Source organism: Halichoerus grypus, chromosome 15 (assembly GCF_964656455.1).
Source record: "Halichoerus grypus chromosome 15, mHalGry1.hap1.1, whole genome shotgun sequence".
Taxonomy (NCBI): Eukaryota; Metazoa; Chordata; class Mammalia; order Carnivora; family Phocidae; genus Halichoerus; species Halichoerus grypus.
Genome location: NC_135726.1, coordinates 10,868,741 through 10,890,978, shown reverse-complemented (window position 1 = coordinate 10,890,978; position 22,238 = coordinate 10,868,741). Strand labels below are relative to the sequence as shown.

General features: G+C 38.0%; 1 protein-coding gene across 3 annotated transcripts in view; it reads left to right on the top strand.

Annotated features, from left to right (window-relative positions):
• Positions 1-22,238, top strand: part of CNTNAP4 (contactin associated protein family member 4) — a 369,439-nt gene that overhangs the window by 163,020 nt on the left and 184,181 nt on the right. For all 3 annotated transcript variants that reach the window (XM_078063784.1, XM_036074809.2, XM_036074807.2), the window contains exons 9-11: positions 7,344-7,493; positions 13,164-13,335; positions 18,801-18,907. In XM_078063784.1, coding sequence (XP_077919910.1) covers positions 7,344-7,493; positions 13,164-13,335; positions 18,801-18,907 — 429 coding nt within the window. The remainder of the gene's footprint in view (positions 1-7,343; positions 7,494-13,163; positions 13,336-18,800; positions 18,908-22,238) is intronic.

Here is a 22,238-nt window from a genome sequence, read left to right as displayed (position 1 = left end):
ATTAACCAAATGATAGTTATGAGGGAATAGAAATGTCCTTTCATGACCTTCTTGCCCACTCCAGATAAGTGACCATATTCTGAGGAAATGTGTTTTGGGGAAAAATGCGAAAGACTTTGAAATGGATCCAAAAGTTTACTGGGCATCTTCAGGGGAAGACTAGGCTCTGTCTAACACGGCCATTAGCCTTATCTGGTCCATGAGAGAAAAGGAGAGGTCTTTCTTGGATCTGTATCTCTATTTCTATATTCGTGTGTGATGTAAAACTGAAATGATTAGTCAAAATATCTTCACTTGCTGATGTATTCTGTACAGAGTTGGATATATTTGGGGAGGATGAAAAGATTCATGCCAAGTTCTTCATTTGGGCACCAAATGGGATTCTCTCCACTTCTAGGCAATACGGTATCATAATGATTTGAAGTACTATAATTAAGGAGACTATATGAGTATCTGGAAAATTAATGTCTAATTTAGGTCAGTGCTTTGGGTGAGGGATATTTTTGTCTCTTCATTAAAATTATATAGTTCTTGACAAGGGATCTCCATCACATTTTCATATATGTGGAATAACACCCAAGCCAAGCAACTAGAGGTCACATTGGGGTAAATGGCTACATCAGTTTAATAAATGATCTTTAAAAAAAAATTAAAGATGCTGTTGTAGTACTCCTCTATATTAACTATCACCAAATTAATAGAATATGACTCAGAGAGGAAAAATCAGTTAGATCACAGTCAGAAACTAAACATAGGAAGAACAAGTACACAGATGGATGCACAAATGCATAGTCTTTATGCATCTTTTTTGTTGTTCAATATATCACTGCAGCTTAAATGTGGGAGCTGAAAGTTCAATATTAATTATAATTTTTAATAGCCACTATGTTGTGACTTTTTAATGTAATGCTCAAAATGTGGTAGATTTGCAGGTTTGACAAAAGGAAATAAATTAATCAGTGCCATATGAATAATTAACAGGCTCCCTAAAATGAGGGCCTAAAAATGTAAGCTTGTCATTAATGTGTCATTTACTGTGATTTATTTGACATCCTAAGGAGTGGTTATATTCATAGCCTTCTTTCAACATCTTAAAGAAACTGCTTCAGTATGTTACTATAGTGAGCCCCATGAAGCTAGTCCATTTCTAAACACATTACAGGCATGAATATTTATTAAATTACTAGGCAGAAGTCTATATAGAATACTCCGAATGATTTAAAAATCTCTAAATTAATGTTTAAATTCGTATGTAATGTAATCCATTATAGCATCAGAGGACTCAGTATGATTGTTTCCATAGCTAATAACCAGGAACCTTGACTATGGATGAATGCCAAGATAGGAAAAATCATTACACTTCAGATTACGCAAGTAGGCCTTGACTTACCAACTCCCCTACTCCCATTTTTCCAGTTTCTTGAAAAATATTAATTTTGGCCAGTTTCAGTGAGGCAAGCACCTTTTGCACTTGAAAATGGAGTACATAAATGGTAGTTGGGTGAGTGGTTCATTGGTTCTCTCATGGGGAAGGCTTTCACATGTACAGTGTTCAAGAATTAAGTCCTTTGTCAGAATGTATTATAATGACTCTTTAAAGGGAATCATACTTATTGATGGATTTGTATCATATTATGTTAAAGCTTTCCATCCTGTAAGGGTGGCTCAATTTTTCTTAGCTACTGAAGATATAAATTACTAATCTTGTATGTTTTAAAGAATCAAGATTTTTCTGTCTTTTGCAGTAGAATAAAAAATTGTGTTGAGAAAGAACCAAATTATTCAAATCTTTGAATTAGCAGGATAAATTTTTAATGTGCTATACGGTTTGGCAAATTGTCACTTGAAATTCTTTGAAAATACTGTGTCAGCCTGTATCATTTTTGAAATATTGAAGATACTAGTCTAAATTATAAAAGGTATTGCAGTATTACAAAACCCCTCATGACACAAAATATTTCCAGTCTTTGTCGCTTTTATAGATGTCAAAGCAACAATTGTTCAGATGGCATCAAGGACCCAATGAACAGTGTGGTTATATTTTCTTATTTAAAGCAAACTCATTATTGTAGGATTTGAGATTTCTGCTATGATTTAGTGTTTTTGCTGCTGCTTTTGCCTGAAGGTGAAAATCAGGCCTTTAAAGCAGCTTCTTGCCATCATGAGCAGGCCCTGGCGATGCGGGCTTGCAGAGTAAGAGATGTTTCTGACATTTTTAATTTGCTAGACCTTCATGATTCTTGTGGCCCTACCAGAGGAGCAGCCCTCTTGATTTGCCTAACCCAGAAGAAGCCTTGTTTTATTCCACCTTCTTCCCTTTCATTTTTAAAATATTCCTACTTTCAGATTGTAAACCTATCACTCCCCAAAACTCCCTCTTTTTCCTAAAGTGATTGGCACCAGTGATCTCCATATTTTCATCTTGACAAGCACTATCTGATGGCCTGGAACTTTAGTTCTGGTTAGTGAATATAGTTAATGGATATAGGAATTTCTGACACTGTTTCAGAGCTCTTAAAGATATTTAAAAATGGGAAAAACCCTTCAGTTGCTCCTTGAGCAATAGCCTATGTATAAGCACCTTTTGCACCTTTGCAAAGAACCTACCCCATACAGCAGGCTTTTTTTCTTTCTACATCTTATCTCATGGATGCCTATTATAGTCTTATGAGAAGAGTGATGGTGGCTAAGCTGTCACAGTTTCTTTGTAGCAACTTAGGGTTGGTACCAGAAGATTGTATACGAGGAGCAGATGTAAATCATTTTCCTCCTTCTGTATTTTGTGTGTTTATGTGGTTGGACCTGAGAAGGTGAGAAAAAGAGAGAGAGGGAGAGACAGAGATAGAGAAAGAGAGAGAAAGAAGGAGGAGGAGGGCAAGAGGATGGGAGAAGAGAAGAGAGGGAGAGGGAGAGAGTTCTGGTAAACAGTTGTGTTCTCCCCTACTACCTGTAATTGCAAACACTTCTATTTATTTTTCTATTCTTTCATAATTCCACTTAGAGTTGTCAGTGCTTTCCATCCAAAGTCCACAATGAACATACCTGTAATCAAACAAGTTGTGGGTTTATTGCTTATTGCAGCAAGTATGACACACACCCTGGGGAGCCATGGGCGTGTCTTCATATAAAGGTGTTAATTTGGGTTGTTAGCTTATTTGGGGGGAGGTTTCAAGGAAGTGGAAAACTCCTCTGGATTAAATGTTGCTAGGAAGTGAGGGTAATTGTGTGATGAGGTATCTTTGTAAATCTTATCTAGGATGGAGGAATGAAATAAGGCCGAAGCTGTGATTGGTATAAAAAAAATAAAATAGGTTGTCATTCATATTATCCAGAAGAGGAAGTTTGGTATTTTTGTGGTTTTCACAATAGCCTTGATATTGTCTGGGCTTACACAAGATTATGAAGTAGTCTTGACTTTTTTTTTTTTTTTTTGGTCCAATTTCATTGTAGTTTCCTTGACTAATATTGGTGTTCTATGAGATTGTGTTCAGTGGGAGAACACCAAGGCCTAGCCCTGAGTGCCCGCCAACTTCTCATACCACCGAGGCCTCCTCAGAGTGCCAGGCCACTTCCTAGCAGTTTGGGGGCTGCTTTTTGGTTTCTCTTGTAATTACTTACAAAAGCAAAAAAATAAAGGCACCGCCTGTCCTGCAGGCAGAGAACAGCATGGGTTTTGAAATCAGCTTACCAGCTGGACATTACCTTGGATAATTATTTGTTCTTATTTGAGCATTTTCCCCATATTTAAAATGAGCATAATACTAGCAGTGTTGAAGATTAAATACACAATGCATGTAAAGCACACAATACCTGTTATGAAATCCATAAAAACTGTTGTTACTATTTTTTTTATTATACCAATAACATGCCCCTCCCCCAGACTCAAAACTTATGAGTGGTGGGAGCAGTCCTCAAATTAGCATTTACTTACCTGATAACATGAACAAGAAAAAGTACAAATTCTGTGATTCTTCTCCTTCCCTTCTTTTACAGTGGTGTGGTCTTTTAAGGGGCTCCCTCTCATCAGACCTAAAAGCGGGAAAGAGTTGTATACTTTAAAAAAAAAATAGAACCTAATTTTAAAATTATCCTTTTATTATGTCAAGTTAAGAGAAAGGAATTAATTGGACTTTTCATTGTTTAATTTACATAATAAATCCCACTGATGGGTGACAAGCCTCCTCCTCCTAAGTCAGTGGTGTCTGTTATAAGTGAGGCTTGGGAAGAGCTTTCCAGTGGTTCCCCCCAAACACAGCACAACTTCACTACGTGCTGGCTGGTGAGGGGGTGACTTAACTGTGTCAGATGACAGAGCGGCTGTCCTAGCAGTCTTTGCTCTTAATCTAAACTGGCTTCTGTATTGACAGAAGAAATTCCCGAGCTTTGACTTTAATCCTGCAGCATGCGCCACCCAGCGGATACCTGGAGCACTGCTACTCAAAAGCGTGGTCCCTGGACTAACGCTCATTCAGTGAAATGTTTGTTTCCAAGAGGAGCGTAAACCTTGGCATTAAGTTCTAAGAACCTGTTAGAGCAATAAGATCTTGCTGTGCCATCCAAGCATATGGATGCTGGGCTTGTATTTTATGTCTTCTTTATTTAATTTTTACTAACTTTCCCTCAGTTTTATGAAAGTATCAGTCTGCTCTAGGCCAGGAAAGAAAATGTTCATCACTACAGGTAGCTTGAGAAGCACTGTCCTGGGCCGATAAAAAGCCTAAGATAAGATAACAGAAGCAGAATCATGTTTACAGGCATGTCAATCTTTGAGAGAGCCGATAGGCGGTACGTGGTGGCGCATGGTGGCGGAGGGAGGGTGGGAGGCGTCATTGCGTGTGACGCAAAGCTCAGTACAAGTACTTTCACTCTAAATGTATCCTCTTAAAGGAAGCTCTAGATGACAAATCTGGGGCATTTGATTTATTTTAGTCCAATCTCATACCGTCAGGAATTACATAACTCTTCAATCGTCTATTTCCAGAGCCCACTCTTAGAAAATGTGTCTAAAAGTATCTAACCTACATTTTTCAGTTTTTAGGTCTTTCTCATCACCTTTCACAAACCAAGCCAGTTGGGTCTTTGAAAATCTTTTTTGCTTCCTGGATGTAGTATAAAAATGAGCTTCGGTGCCCAGGATGGAATTTGCGTTATACTAAATAAATCCAGGGCAAAGAGCTTAATCGCCTAAGGGAGCTTCTACACATTTTCTGTCTGAAAGCCTGTGGTCAAAAATAGCTGGGGACGTAAAGAAATTGTACATTGTACATTGTATCAGAAAAGAGGCCATGACCTTTGGGTTTAATAGAGTACTCCTATTTTAGTTTACTAATTTGATATACAAAATCATACAGCATTGAGTATTCAATGGATATAAACCTTACTGGTAAATCCACAATAGAGATGCTTAGAGTCCACCTGTTTGCTGATATTCAGACATAGAACCTTTGTAGACTTAATTCCCTTAAAGAAGGAAAGGGCTAAGTCATCTAATAGATTCATCAAACTAGAGCTGCCTTGGGAGGGAGGGGAGATTGTTTTTTAGGGGTGAAGAGAATACTTTGATTTTTGATTAATGCAATTTTTGGTTATATATATAATCTTGAAAAATCCAGGGAAAATATAAAAATGAATAAAAACCACAATTTTCCATTATGCAAAAATTACTGTTTATATATAGGGGTATTTACTTCCAGCCCTTCCCCATATTTATACAAAAAGTAAGAATATCATTAGAATTATATATATGTAGTTGATTCTCATCATTTGCAGTAGTTATGTTGTGTAAAGTCATCGTGAACATTGAATTAGCAAATATTGAACTTCCACTCCTAGGGGAATTATGGGGTTAGGTTCCTGTGACCTTCTGGTCACATTTTTGTCAACGAGTCTATATATAACCTTGCTTTTATATGTGATTCTGTTTAAAGATACCTTATTTAATATATATTGTTGATCCATTAACATTGAACTCGTGGCCAGATTCACTATAACCAATGCCTGAATGAGGTTCATATAACATGTTTATTTTCTCTGAGGCACTATCACAGCCTTCTTGCATTTAGGAACACCAGACAGTACTTCATCACTATGCCTGGGCTCTTTTAAATGGCAAAATCACCAACCAAAAGCACAAAAATGAGGGAAACGTGTTCACATATGAGAGCTGCAACAAGCGTTTCCTTGTTTAACCTCAGCTGGAAACACATGTGTCGGTGAACTCAATTTATTCACTGCTCTGTGCATTTCTGTGAATGATTCCAAAGATGCCCTGAGTATTGATTTTGGGGTTACAAATAAATTCTGGTGAGTACATGAATTTGCAAATATGGAATCTATACACCATGAGGATCAACGATGTAAATGTGGTTTTACACACTGCTTTATTTTTTAACTTCATATTATATGGGAAAACTTTCAATATTCATTATAGTAATTTTTGTAATGATTGACTTGATGTACATTGCTAAATATATAATATTATAAAAGATGACTACACAAGAATATAAAAAAGCAGATAAATCATTTTATTGGGTCTAACCGAGAATTTTGGAAAGTATCTGTGCTCTTCCCAAACCCCTCCCTGTAAAAGGTAAAGTACATGATGGAAGCTGAAAACTGTGCATGCCAAATAGTTGGAAGATTTTAACTACTTAGGACTTTGTCCAAAGTTGGGGATTTTGTTCTTTTTATTGAGGCCCTAAGAAAAGAATAACGCACCATTTTCCACAAGAGGGTACCCACTTGCCTCCTTTTCCTGTCTTTCTGTTTCCTTTTATTAATATACTGAGTGCTGTGCTTGATTGGGCAATGTCTATTTTGTTTCTAACTACTTATACTGTTCACTGTTGAGAGAGATCTCTTATTTTTTATTTTTTTCAAATTTTATTTTTTTATTATGTTAATCACCATACATTACATCATTAGTTTTTGATGTAGTGTCCCATGATTCATTATTTGCGTATAATACCCAGTGCTCCATGCAGAACGTGCCCTCCTTAATACCCATCACCAGGCTAACCCATCCTCCCACCCCCCTCCCCTCTAGAACCCTCAGTTTGTTTTTCAGAGTCCATCGTCTCTCATGGTTCATCTCCCCCTCCGATATCCCCCCCTTCATTGTTCCCCACCTGCTATCTTCTTCTCCTTCTTCTTTTTTTTCTTTTTTTAACATATAATGTATTATTTGTTTCAGAGGTACAGGTCTGTGATTCAACAGTCTTGTACTATTCACAGCGCTCAGGAAACAAACTGAGGGTTGCTGGAGTGGTGGGGGGTGGGAGGGATGGGGTGTCTGGATGGTGAGCGCTGAGAGAGATCTCTTTTAACTGATTTCGTCTCCCCAGGTGTTGGATTAAATGACGGGCAGTGGCATTCCATCTCCTTATCTGCCAAACGGAATCACTTGAGTCTGGTGGTAGATGGCCAAGTAGCCTCTGCTGCTTCTTCCCTGGGGCCTGAGCAGATTTATTCAGGTGGTACCTATTATTTCGGAGGTAAGAGAAAAGGTCAGGCCATACGGGCAGTTGACCCCTATTTGCAGTTACTCCCCCCTGTGTCTTGGAGATGTCATCATGTTTTAACCAATTCAATAGTATGGTAATTTCTCACTTTCTTTGAACATGGAAATGTTGAGTGAATCAAGATGACCAACTATGACCTAAGATGCATTTCTTAGATGTGATTTACTTACATTTACAATTTCAACGAGAATGATTGCAAATAGACAACCGTCTTCAGTTCTCACTTTCAAACTTTGTTATATTTTCCTAGTGTGAAATGGTTCTTATATGGCTTTTTCAGATTTTATGGGCTGATTTTATTGCAGTATTTTCCTGCACATGGCTCTTAGCTCCTCTGGAGCATCCTTATTGCTTTCCTACTGCCTGATGCAGAAGGACAATATTATGCCAGTGGCAAATAATCTAACCTAATTAGCCATAGAAACCTCTGTTCATTGCTAAGTAATAATGCACTGATACATTTGATGAAATTAGGGCATCAACCTTCAACACCAGGCCATCTCTCTAAGAGAACAAAAACAAATGAAGCATTTACCTGCCCTGGATGTTTGATTGAACTAAAAGCTTGGAAAAGAAAACCTTGGAAATGGAAATGAGTCTTTACCACTGGAAAATTAAAATAAAATGTGATTTGCCAGTAGAAAGGCAAAGTTGTAAAACTGGTAGTAGTAGTAGTAAGACTTATTTCTAATCATGATTTGGTGTGTTTCTTATTGCTGTTATTTTGAATTTTAATAGTCACCTCTGTCTAGAATCGCCTTTGAATTTGGTGGCAGTAGCCCAATCTTTATTATTCATCAATAAAATACAAATTCCTTCCTAAGAATTGACAATAAGCACACAGACCATGCATCGTTCATCTGATACTAAGAACAAACAAACACTTTCCGTGCTACCCAGGGAGGGGTCCATACAGTATTCCTGTCATAACTTAAAGGGAAACTTTCACAATGTCTGGAGCCCTCAATGACCTGCAAATGAAGGAGGAGGAGTCCTCAAATTCCTCGCGGCAGGAACCCGCGTGGGTGGCACCAACCTTGACTTCCAGATGGAACCACAGTACATCTACAGAAGGGGAGGTGATGGAGGCTACCTCATGAATCTGAGGAGAACCTGGGAGAAGCTTCTGCTGGCAGCTCGTGCCGTTATTGCCGTTGAAAACCTGGCTGATGTCAGTGTCCTATCACCCAGGAATCCGGGCCCGTGCGCTGGGCTGAAGTATGCTGCTGCCCCTGGAGCCACGCCTACTGCCGGCCGTGTCCCCACTGGAACCTCCACTGACCACATCCAGCCAGCCGTCCGGGGCCCGAGACTTCTGGTGGTGACTGATCCCAGGCCTGACCACCAGCCTCTCACAGAGGCGTGTCAAGTTCACTGCCTACCATCGCTCTGTGGAGCACAGAACTCTCCTCCGCGCTCTGTGGGCATCGCCATCCCTTGCAACAACAGGGAAGCTCAGTCAGTGGGTCTGATGGGGTGGGGGCCGGCCCGGGATGTTCTGCGCATGCGTGGCACCTGAGCTCTGCTTCTGCAGAGTTCCTGAAGGGATTGAAAGGGAAGAGCAGAGCGCTGCTGAAAAGGCTGTGACCACGGAGGGATTTCAGGGTGAATGGACTGCTCCAGCTTCTGAGTTCACTGCTTCTCAACTTGAAGTCGCAGGCGGCTCTGGCCACTGAATGGGTAGGAGCAACACCTGAGTGGTCTTAAGCCGCTCTTCCACAAAGGCAAACAAAATGGAAATAAGGTCGATGGAAAATAAACAGTTTCTTAAAAAAAAAAAAAAAAGGAACAAACAAAGAAAACCCCTGCCTAATCCGCTGCTGTGAATGGCAGCACAGTGGCAACAATCTTAAAAGATGTAATTGCCTCCTTTGGCGAGATTTGTTCATTTCTGAACCAAGTTGTTTATTAAACCTCATGGAATATATGATTGATTTTATGGCAATCCATGGGAACACATTCCTTTAATAAATGGTAAGGTATGGAGAACAAATTAACTAAGAGCTTTCACTTCAAAGGAAAAGATTCAGAAGCACTAAAAGAGATTTTAAAAACAGGCATATTGTTAAATGTGAAAAAAAAGACTAGATAAAATGAATAGACTGGATAAAAGTGTAAATCATGAAAATACAATCCTCGTTCTTAAAGTATTTTGCATCCCTCATGTTCATATTTAACGATGCTTACCTATTTTTTGCAGAAAATTTTTATTGCTATTATTCATTCTGTCCTAGTTTATGGTGAAATATATCACATGTGCACTCTGTAATTTTGCTTGTTTTTATTATGGTACAAATGATATACTCTATTTTATTTAAATAAACTTTTAATCTTTGAATAGTTTTACATTTATGAAAAAGTTGCAAAGATACAAAGAGAGTGCCCATATTCCCTGCACCCAGTGTCCTCTTACATCATATGTGCATTTTAAAGGATACTAATTAGAATACTATGCATATCTACATGTGCATTTCCCAGCTTAGAAAGATAATATTATCAACATTCATTTGCCCATCCAGGGTCCTATCTCTTCATCACCCCAGATGAACACTGTCTTGAATTTGGGTTTTATTCTCCCTCTCATGTTCTTTATAATTTGCTGTCTATTAAAGTGTTTCTGAGTTCCTAACCAATAAACTGTGGAAGCTTCCATAATAAAATTCAAACTTCAGGACTTCAAAAAAAAATCACAATCACAGGTTTACTTAGGTATCTCTGTTTAATCAATCATTTCAATTGGTGTCCTTCAGTTCCAGAACATTTTGGGCATGGGATTCTGCTGATCAATGAACACACACCCCGCACAGACTAAGGCACGCTGACATTTCCAGGGCTGGGAACAAGAAGCCAAAATAAAGCAGGGGACCTTCTCCTGCCCTTCTCCTCCCTCCCTTGTTGCAAGGGATGGCCATGTCCACAGAGCGCAGAGGAGAGTTCTGCTGTTCTGCAGTTCTTCCCAGACTTGTGGTCCAGAGACTGGTAGAGGACGTCCATCCTTCTGGAAGCCCCCTTAGGCCTTTGGGCTGGCAATTCTGGATGTGGGGAGTGGACTGGAGGAGAGTGGGGTGACTAACTCTTCCCAGTTTTATCACTGGATGCCCTGAGTCCCAAGGCAAACTGTCACAGGTTTTGGCCCTAGAAAACCTTCCGCTCTGTGTGCCTGAGAGCCTCCTGTAATACTAGGATCCATATTATCTAGGTGGAAGGCTCTGCTTAAGTTGTTACTTCTTCAGCCAGTTTATCTTCAAGTAAATAAATATCCCATGTTCTGAGATATTTCCCATCAGTTCTCTTCCACTACCCTCTCAACTCACCTGCAGCTTTCCAGTGATCTTATCAGCCTAGAGTTGGCCTACCATGGCTGCAGTCTCTTCCACCAACCTGCATTGTACCTCCATTCCAGGCTGGTCTTGAGAGTGACAGTCATGTTGGGAGAGGGGGCTGCTCAGAAATCATAGCATTCCGCCTATGCCATACCAGACTCCATTATCTGTCCATCGTTTTCCACTTTTTCTCCCTCCAACTGAGTGCTTTTTCGTGCTTTTTCAAAACTTCAGACTTCATTGTGGTGCATTGTGCTCGACTTTTATCATTTATAAATTATAAATTTTAAATCTGGGTTCTCCAGATTGAAGGCAGGCAAACGTCTAATTTCTGCAATATTCCCCCATGTGATCTTTGTGCTCTTGAATAACACACTGTGCAGCACCGACCAGAGGCAGTAGACCTCGGGTAGAATTCTCACACCCCCGCTTGGGTAAATCAGACATGCTCCATCCAGTGAACAGGCTAGACCACCATGAAGTCAAAGCCGACATCTTCTGGTGTGGTGACACTGAGTGATTATAATTTATCTGTCATCCTCAGAGGTGCTTCACATGCGCACTGCCTCCGGTAATGGGTCCATCCGTTAATTCAGCATTAAGTATTCCCCGGAAAACTTCATAGTTTAGACCTTCCATCTCAAACGGGTTCAGTGCTGAATTTCTCTCTGCTGTTGGCAATATATTAACTTGTGGTTGCCTGTTATCGTAGACTAATGAGACGAACCTGGCTTGAACCCTTCTTTATTCTTAAAATCTCTTGCTTATTAAAAATTGTAGCTAGGGATATGAAGTGCCTAATGATATGACGATGTGCTTTCTGTAAAGTTCCGTAATCTTTCTTTGTCACTGCGTTTGCTTAGTTTTATTCCCTACAGGCATATTGCACAATTTATTTTATTCTGAAATGGTTTGAAATGTGTCAGGAAACTCTACCTGGAGAAAAGGAGATTAGCAGAGCTGTTTATATTCCTGGCATATTGTAGTCGCCCCCAAATATTATTGAACTATTATCCTCTCAGTTTTTACTTTAACATTCTTAATTGGTTAATAAGTCATCTAGAAAACATATCGAGGTTATAATAACCATCTCCTACACCACAGAAGAATTTTAAGCACTGAAAACGTATGTTGTACCATGTACAATAAATTGATACTCCAAGAGCTTTCATCACCTTTTCTTGATATATCAAATTTGAAACTTCAAAGTCTCCCTTGGTTAAAATGTGATATTCCAGTGTACCTGATAACCGTTTTAAACATGACTCCTGGCCTTTACTTGCCACGTTAATGTGTTTTGTTAGGAAAATAAGCATTAAGGGGAAATATCGTCAGTCACAATATTTAATTATAATTAGGAAAGAGTGTGGATTGTATAGGTATTAGGAAGAAAAAGAGTGTGGCTTGTGTAGGAATTAGGAAGTTTCTGATTCATTTCTTATTCTTGAAACTGTAATAGTGCTTGACAACCATAACAGCAGAGAAAGATTAATGAAAAATACCTAAGTATAATATATGTGTCCATACTCCATAAAATTATTTATTTCACTTGGCTAGAGAAACACTTAGAACATCATTAAACCCCAGAGAATAATGGTTAATAATATAGTTCTTTATTACTTAAATAATTAGAAACAGGTCTTAGATAAGTGTTAGAAAAAAATCAATATAAATGGAGCATTCTTTTATGAGGCAAAGAATAAATAAAATCACAGTGAAATGTTTTTGACGTTAAGTCATTATGATTTATTAAAATGCATGTGTGTATGGCTCTTATATGCATATGAAAATAAAGTATTTAATTAAATAGTTGGTAATTTTATTCCAAGTCAATACAGCTCCTTTCCCAAATAGTTAGCTTTAAATACCAAGGTATTTCACTGTCACTGATTTATCTTTTGTTATCTACAGTGCACATTTTCAATCTTTATGCCTTTTTTGCATTCCAAAAGACTAAGTTCCTGTGTTTAATATATCATTTAATATTACATAATGATAATATAGTATATATAATATATAATTATAGCATATAATTATTATATATTCTTATTAATACAAAGTATTTCTCTTTATTACCATAGGGTAATATGATTTCATGTGAACCGTATGGTAATGAAGAGAAATACTTTGTATGAATTGCAATATGTCATTTAGATCAAACTAATGATGGCTGTGAGGGGCTCTTCCTCCCTCTTAATTTTAAGAAATTAATCAAGTGCCTTTTTTCTTTTCTTTTTTCATAAGGAAGTTGTTTGTGCTACTAAATCCTGATTCATTATGATATATCCTGATTTACTTTGTTTTGTTTTGTTTTGGTCAGGTTGTCCTAACAACAGCTTTGGATCCAAATGTAAAAATCCACTGGGTGGATTTCAGGGATGTATGAGACTCATTTCTATCAGTAACAAGGTGGTAGATCTGATTTCAGTTCAGCAGGGGTCCCTTGGAAACTTCAGTGACCTTCAGATAGACTCATGTGGAATCACAGACAGGTAAGGGCAATCTCATTTCTTTACCTTGACCTGTCCATTTTCAAACATTTGGCAGCATATTAAAATTTATATATAAAACGAATATGTTTTTAAACTTCTCTTTCCTGCCATCACCTGTTCCACAGGAACTGGATGATATTCACATTAGAAATAAGAAAGATACGCTTAAAAAAAAAAGGAAAAGAAAAATACACTTTTAGTTTTATACTTCATATTTCCAAGGATAAAATTGAGGTGGAAGACATGTGACCATGTTATTTATATGTACACATGCTACCAGTTTACAAAAGGTAATGTTGCTGCTGCTATAATTTTAGATGGGTGTAAATGTATCGAAAATATATCATTAAACTCAGTAAATTAGTACAGCCTAACAGTAGTATTGATCACCACGTACCACTAAGTCATAGACGGACTGCTTCTCTGACAGCTGAGTAATATTTTCAGAGGCCTAGCAGTTTAACTGGTTGCTGTGCTCCTACTGTGTGCCTTTAACAACCCATTACTGTCTTCTCTGTAGGGAAAATAAAAAGAGCCTCTCCTCTGGGAAAGTCTGGAGTGGTAGTACTGATCAAGATATAAGGATGACCAAGTAGTTGCAGTAGGAACTCCACTACAGGGTATGATAATTCAAGATTTGGAAGTTAGTTGTAGATAACAAGTAAAACAATAATTGATAGTTAATAATTAAAACAATAAATTGATAGTTAATAATTAAAACAATAAATTGATAGTTAATAATTAAAATATATTTTTAGGCATGGGCATATTAGCCAAATAATCTTGCCAGTCATGCTTTCATATCAAGAGTGTTAATTTTAATTATTGAGTTCAATGGAGTGTCATGGCCATTACAGATAAAAAAACTAAGCAGTGTTTGACAGACTTAGCCCCTACCCTGTAGTAGTGTTCAATATATATTTTGAATAAATATAAATTCTGAGCTTCAAAAATAACTTTTTATTTGTATGAGCTATTTTATCAACATAAACACACATCTATATATATAATATTATTATATATTATATGTATATTACACCTGATAGACCATTCGTCTATCAGTGTCTATGATCCTATTTTGAATACTAATAGATACTCTGTTGTGTGTAGAAAAAAGTAATTGTAATCTCATTTAGCAACGGATTAGAAGGCCATACTTTCCTTTCTATGCATATTTATTTATTCATTATTTATTTATTTAACCTGATTTATAGAGAAAATAATCTTTCTATAATGAAAGATGATATGTGAAGAAAGAATTTAGATTGTAAACCTGAATTGGCTTGATTATGGGACTAAATGCCGGTGACTTTTTTCAAAGTTACATCCACACCAGCTCTAGAACCTTAATCCCGATCTGGGGAAGGGCGTGTGGCAAGGCTTCCTGAGCCAGCTCTCTCAAGGTGGGGCTCACTTCTCAGTGGCTAACAGTCGTTAGGGCCCCATGGGAAGGTTCAGCCATCCACACTATTAGTGATAGTCATGTTGACCATCTCAGATTGCAGACAGTTCTCCCTGTACAAGTTGATGCACACTTCTCCAATGTGGGTTTCTCTGAAGCTGCCCTCTTACACAGGGAATCTGGGGAGATACGCACTTGTAAAACAGAGGACTGTGATGCAGCACAATTGGAGAATGTATAGTTTTAGTACCACGTCTGAAAAACACTTTTCAGAAATAGTGAGCAAATTATGGATAGATCTTGGCTATATGTGATTTATTTTTTTAGGAGAAACTTATGACTAACGGTCACCCTAGTAATCTTAATAGCAAAAATCAAAGTAATTTTGGCATTTGTTTACCTTTTAGATTTCCAAAAGTACCTCTAAACTCATCCTCTTATATTCAGAAGAAGATGTATATTCATTTATTTTGGTCTTATGTGCTATACCTATTGACATAGCTTCTAAACATTATTAAAGTCTTTTTAAAAATCTGTTTACCAGGGTATATCCTAAGCACTTAACATGAATTAGTATTTAAGTTTGAATGACTATGTGTAAGGATGATGTGAGTGTGCAAGGAGTCTGGGAATGCGTGTGTGAATGACCTACAAGTGTGAGCCTGTGTTGGGATAGTATGGTTGTGTGTGTGTGCATTTGTATGAGTTAGTGTGTGAGGAGTTGTGTGAGGGTGTGTGAGTATGTAAGGTGCTTTTGGATATGTGAGTGAGCTTGTGAGTGTGTACGTGTGTGTGAGAGACTGTGTGCAAGGACTGTGTTCTCAAATGAATTATACTTATTTTTTAATTTTAAAGATCTGATTGTGTTTATGAAATGATTTATGAATTGGGCAGCGTCCCATTTAGCAGATAGAGGGGCCCTCCCTGAAATGAATTTTTAATTAATTAATATGTACTTAAAGTAATCCTCACAAAAACCCACAGAGCTTGTTCCTAGTAGTATTTGTTTCTAATAAATATGAAAACAGATGCACAGGGAGGGGAAGTTGGCTAAGAGGACATGGCTCAGAAGCAGAGCCCACATCAAATCTCAGCGCCCCGGGGCCGGGGAAGTCCCATGGAAATGTCTGCCTGCCGAGCTGTCTAGCCCCCTGGGGGCACATTCACATTTATTGTGGTTACTATTAATCTATATATAAGAAACACATAATTTAATGGTTTAATACATTGCAGTTAAAAACACAGGAACATTAAAAATATACTTAAAATCTGATGGGAACTAAACAGTGTATACTGTAACTTTAAGTTGGATCAAACCTACACGTAAAGGTGTACATATATTTGCACACGTGCTCACACTCACACTTGTACAGTCATTCTCACACACTCTTTACACACATAAATGAACGGCCATTGCACACAGCCTCTCAACGTGTCTGTAAACACTTGTGTGCTCCCTCACGCACCCCAAAGCTCTTTACCACACACAATCCTTACACGTATACTCCTTATACATGCATTCCTCTACCTCCTCACTCATTAATCCATACATATGCACACTCACACACATGCACACACTTATAAGATCACTCCCACAGCCCTTACACACTCACATCTTCCTTCCACACAGTCACACACACACACTAATTTAGAAGCCCTCCCTTTGTTCTCTGTGCACATGCAGGGCAAGTGGCCCTACGTCAGAAATCTGGGTGGGGGGTGACTGAGGGCTGAGGGCAGTCAGTCCCTCGGTGGAACTGAGGACGGGACCACCAAGGGAGCTGCTGTCCATATCCCATGTCCCCATGTAAGTTATGAGCAATGAAAATAATGATGGAATTGTCTACGGGAAAATGTTGGAGGCTAGAGAGAATGGGTTGATGGGTTGTTTCACTTTGTACTGGAATGACTAGTGAGGAGAAAAGTGTAAATTGTTTAGACATTGAATGAAAATCAGTACTTCACTATACAATGTAATTTACCATAGGTTACTTACTGTTCATCAAACAGAGCTACTACATGGTGAATTTAAATAATATCCACAATCCAGGCTTCACGTTGTAATTAAAAAATGGGAAAAGTCAAGCCTAACAAGAATCAAGGAAAATGAATTCAGTATCTTTCAGCAGCAGCAAATCAAATAGAAATTTCACGCGTATCACACTAAGTATTCATTCTTTAGGATCTTAGGTATAGCCGCTTACATCTGCCCCCTTTTAAAACATGGCTGAGGTCTGTAAAGAAGAGCCTGCTCTGTCCTTTTCTTTTCTGATCACCAACTAGGGTTATTATTGTTTTAATCTCCCTCTTTCTTCTAGATTGTTATTGACTTGAAATGCTTCAAAAATTAAATACATGGTGAAATATTCTTTGAATGGATTCCTGTGAATCTATAAAAATGCTAAAATATATGTAAATTTAGTTGGCAGCGGGAGATGACCATTACTTATTTGTGAACCCTTAAAAAGCAGGTTGTAAAATAACATATGATTATATTTATAAATACAACCTCACACACAAATGCATGTATATATGTTTATAGTGGTGACTTTTGTATAAGAGGTTATAAACTGTATTTCTTCTCTATCGTTTCCTGGATCATTTGATTTTTGTACAGTGGGTATCTATTTTTTATAATCAGGAAAAATCAGTAACATTATTTTCAGTTAAAATTGGAGAAATCCTATAAGCGAAACATGAAGTTTCCCATCCTTAGTTTTTTAATAATAGAGGTGGCAGAAACCCCAGTGTGAGTGCATTCTTGACATGCTTCACAGTTTATTTTTTTATTCTGGGTTAAAAGAAAGCATTTCAAGCTTTGGTCTCAATATACCTTTCAATCTGAATTCTAAAAAGCATCAATAATCTGATCAGGGCTGTTCAAGTTGATACCAGAAGCTCCCCAGCTTTGTTGTCCACAGCACCCTATGTATTCCAGTGATTTTTCTCATAGTGTTCCAAGCCCGAAAATATAACTAACACTTTCATTTAAAAAGTAGCTTAGGTCCAAACAACTTATTTATGTACTAAAATTTTGTAACTCTTTGAAAAAGGAATATATATATATATTACATATATAATATATACATCTGTCTATATATGTCTATATATATGTAATATATATGTAATTCATATAGTTGTAAATGTCAGTATATATATATTATATATAGTATTTATGTAATTTGAAAATATTTTAATTTTATTTTGAATTAAACACAACTCCTTCGTAATTACATGTGTTTACCTGCTGAGTACCCCACAACAGTTCAAAGCTTGGGGTCAGGTCACACACCACCACCCTCATTTTTGTTCCACACTGATTTTACCTGGTACTGGGTTGTTTTATTTTTTTTTATCAACTACTGAAAATCCAGCTTCTTACAGATAGGACGTCACTAAAAGGAAAGTATTACGATCTAATGTTGAAATTGAACTATCTCGAGCTAGGAAGTTGTGCAGTCTTGGTCAGATACTGAGTATGCCTATATTTCTCTTGAAAAGTTAAAATATCCTGGGAGCCCCTGTGAGTTCCATTCAGCAGCCTGGAGCACCCAACACACTGCTAGGAATTCGTGTGTCTATCCAGTGCACCTTCAACATTCCTGGAGGTCTTCACTTTACTCAGAAAGTGAATAAAGACACCCTTCCCTCCTACTTCCTTCTTTTCGTCTCTCTTCTTTATTCCTTCTTTTAAATATTCAGTGTAGGAAATCAATATGATTAAATGTTGTTCTTTTATGTAAGCTATTGATATTTCTGGCAACGTATTGAATTAGTGTTTTGTCACTGAGGGAAAAGAAAGGACTCTGATATAGTAGGACATGTTGAAAATGAAGCAGTCACAACTACCTGAGAATTGGTTGAAATCTGATGAATTTATTGATCGAAGGTTTGGTTCCGTGATTAAACCACCTTGACGACAGACTGAATAACCCCGAGTCACGCTGAATTTACCCTTTCTGTTACTGTTGACATTCTTCTCTCACACGACCGTGTATAACTGATCAACATTTTATGATCGCTCAGAATGAAAAGTAGTGATTGCATCTGCACCTTCTCGTAGGTGTTCGCCGAACTATTGTGAACACGGTGGTGAATGTTCCCAGTCCTGGAGCACCTTTCACTGCAACTGTGCAAACACTGGTTACACGGGAGCTACCTGCCACAACTGTAAGCTGAACACACCTGCGGCTTCTTGCCTCTGTTCTGATTTCCTTGTTCCGTTTCCCTTACCACGGCTGTGTGCATATTCCATGTATTCCGTGTATTCCATGTTCCATGTACTGGAATGCACAACCCTGAAGTTTAGCATCCAGTTGCTTTCTAGTTTATTTTCAATCCACACCTCTTTTCAAGAAGTTGTCAAAGTAGCTTATAGAAATAGATAACATAAAACAGGATAGAAAAGAGTAGGAGAGCTGGCAAAGGGGAAATACGTATAGAAAACAAAAGGCAGCTAAGGATAAACATAAACAATGCAGAATATGTAATCCTTCAATTCCCTTGCACAACCCCATTAATGAGGATAATGAAATAAGGATGGCAGATAATGATGTTAATCATTAAATAGTTCATTTTATTGAGTATTTTCTAAATGCCAGGCACTGATCTAGTATTTTATATGCCCCAACTCCTTGAATTCTAATGACCACCTTAGTGGGTGGGTATTATTATTATCCCCAATTTACTAATGAAGTAACAGAGAGAGATTAATCACCTTGCCCCAGCCTCCTTAAATAGCTGAGGCATAGTGAGGATGTGAACACTTTGCAATTATGCTCCAGAGCCTGGGATCATAACCAACACTCTTCCTATATTATAAACCATGCAGTTTTTCTGATGAAATGTTTGCATGTTGGGGAGCCTGGGTGGCTCAGTCGGTTAAGCATCTGCCTTCGGCTCAGGTCATGATCCCAGGGTCCTGGGATTGAGCCCCGCATCGGGCTCCCTGCTCAGCGGGAAGCCTGCTTCTCCCTCTCGCACTCCCCCTGCTTGTGTTCCTATTCTCGCTATCTCTCCCTGTCAAATAAATAAATAAAATCTTAAAAAAAAAAAAAGAAATGTTTGCATGTGTTGTTAGACTCATTTCATTTTGATGTCCACTTTTTCAGTATGTATGATGGGGAGATCTAAGCGCCCATTTTTCTTTCCCATTTTTTTCATGTCATTACTGACCTTGCCAGGCAACTTAATTCCTACTCCCATCTCCTGTAGCCCTGACTTCAGGCCAGGGTGTTATGTCATCAGACTCCTCATTCCTGTTCTCTTCACTGTGTGCTACTTTGTACTCCTGCTAGAGTTGAGACTGGAATCCTGGGCTCCCAGCCCTGGACATTCTGTAAGGGACCCTCGGAAGTCCTGATTCAGGGCTGGCAAGGGCGTGAGCGGGAGGAGCTCCTGGCTTCCCCCCTCATACCTGTACCCCTGCAGCCGGAGTCATTCCTAAGGCATCCGTTTATCTGTTGGAGTGCCTCACAATATAAAGAATGCCTCCTGTTGCTAAAGCCACACCTCACTGAAACCAGAAGCCAAGTTACTTGAGCCAGGTCACCCAGCTAGCTGTCTACTTTACTTTCTTACATCCTCCGTCATCCTAACTGTAGTAACTAACTCAAAACAAAAAGCTAATAGAATGTGTTTTAACTATTTATTTGTAACTGTTATCAATGACCAAATCTAAATATAAACACAAACAACTCTGAGGAAAAAAATTGGATAAATAAAATATTTTCATCTGTGGCCACAGTTTGATGAATAAGTTCTTGAACAGATAGTCCAAATGGAACTGAAGGGTTTTGGCCAATAACCATTCTGAGAAATGGGGCCAGGATGACAAACCTGGATATAGTGAAGCCTTGACTATCGTTAGCATAAATAGGGGAAGGGGCAGGGATGCAGTCTTTAAAAGGTTTCATTAGATAGCAGGAAGGGAAAAATGAAGGGGGGGAAATCGGAGGGGGAGATGAACCATGAGAGACTATGGACTCTGAGAAACAAACTGAGGGTTCTAGAGGGGAGGGGGTGGGGGATGGGCTAGCCTGGTGGTGGGTATTAAAGAGGGCACGTTCTGCATGGAGCACTGGGTGTTATACGCAAACAGTGTATCATGGAACACTACATCAAAAACTAATGGTATATGGTGATTAACATGATAAAAAGAAAAAAATAATAAAAGGTTTCATTAGAAAGTAATATGTTGTAAACAGTCATGTTATAAAGAGTCAAGCAATACACATCAAGCAAATGTATTCCTAATTACCCTTATGCAATCACGTGTCCTTTCTACTACCAGCCCTGACTCTCAAGTTGTGAGTCTATCCTGCCAACCTCTTTCAAAGAATTTATGAACATATGTATATGTGCATACAGAAGTGAATAAACTAACCATTTTTACATGCCCATTTCACCGCACAAAATATAAATGTGACTCTAAAACAATCCATGCTTATATTTTTGTCCATGTCATATATAATAGGAACAAAATAAAACCATCAGACTGTGGAGGAATGGAGAAGTAAATTTGTATGATTATCCAAAATCACTGGAACACTGAGCAAATTAGCTACATTATTTCATATTGTTTAAGTTGTCATTAATATAATTTTCAAAAATTTGGACTAGATCAAGGAAAGACATTCAGGGCATGACTTACTTCTCATTTCATAAAATAAAAAGCTTGATGGAAATTATAAGTGTATGTGGCCAAGTGTTCAATAAGACATGTGCATCATATACAGTTGTTAATATCAAACTTTGTACATGGCAAATGTATACTTGTATTCTCAAAAACATCCAATTATGGATTAAAACATATTGAGACCACTTGAGGGCATATTTCATATAAATATTTCTTTTGCTTCCAGTTTTAATTATATTAAATTCTCATTACAGGGCATTACAGAAAGTTTCTTTTATAAAATACTTTTAAAATTATTGATGAGGAGCTTTGTTGGTCAATTTTTTTAAAGATTTTATCTATAGATAATTTTATATGAGAAAGGAGAATAGTTACATTATTTAAAATTTTTCTATTACATAATTGTGGATAAAAGCAGATTATTTTTTTTTCCTTTTTAAAAAAAATTTTTTTATTATGTTATGTTAATCACCATACATTACATCGTTTTTGATGTAGTGTTCCATGATTCATTGTTTGTGCATAACACCCAGTGCTCCATGCAGAACATGCCCTCTTTAATACCCATCACCAGGCTAGCCCATCCCCCACCCCCTCCCCTCTAGAACCCTCAGTTTGTTTCTCAGAGTCCATAGTCTCTCATGGTTCGTCTCCCCCTCCGATTTCCCCCCTTCATCCTTCCCCTCCTGCTATCTTCTTCTTTTTCTTTTTTCTTAACATATAATGTATTATTTGTTTCAGAGGTATAGATATGTGATTCAACAGTCTTACACAATTCACAGAGCTCACCATAGCACATACCTTCCCCAATGTCTTATCACCCAGCCACCTCATCCCTTCCACCCCCCCACCACTCCAGCAACC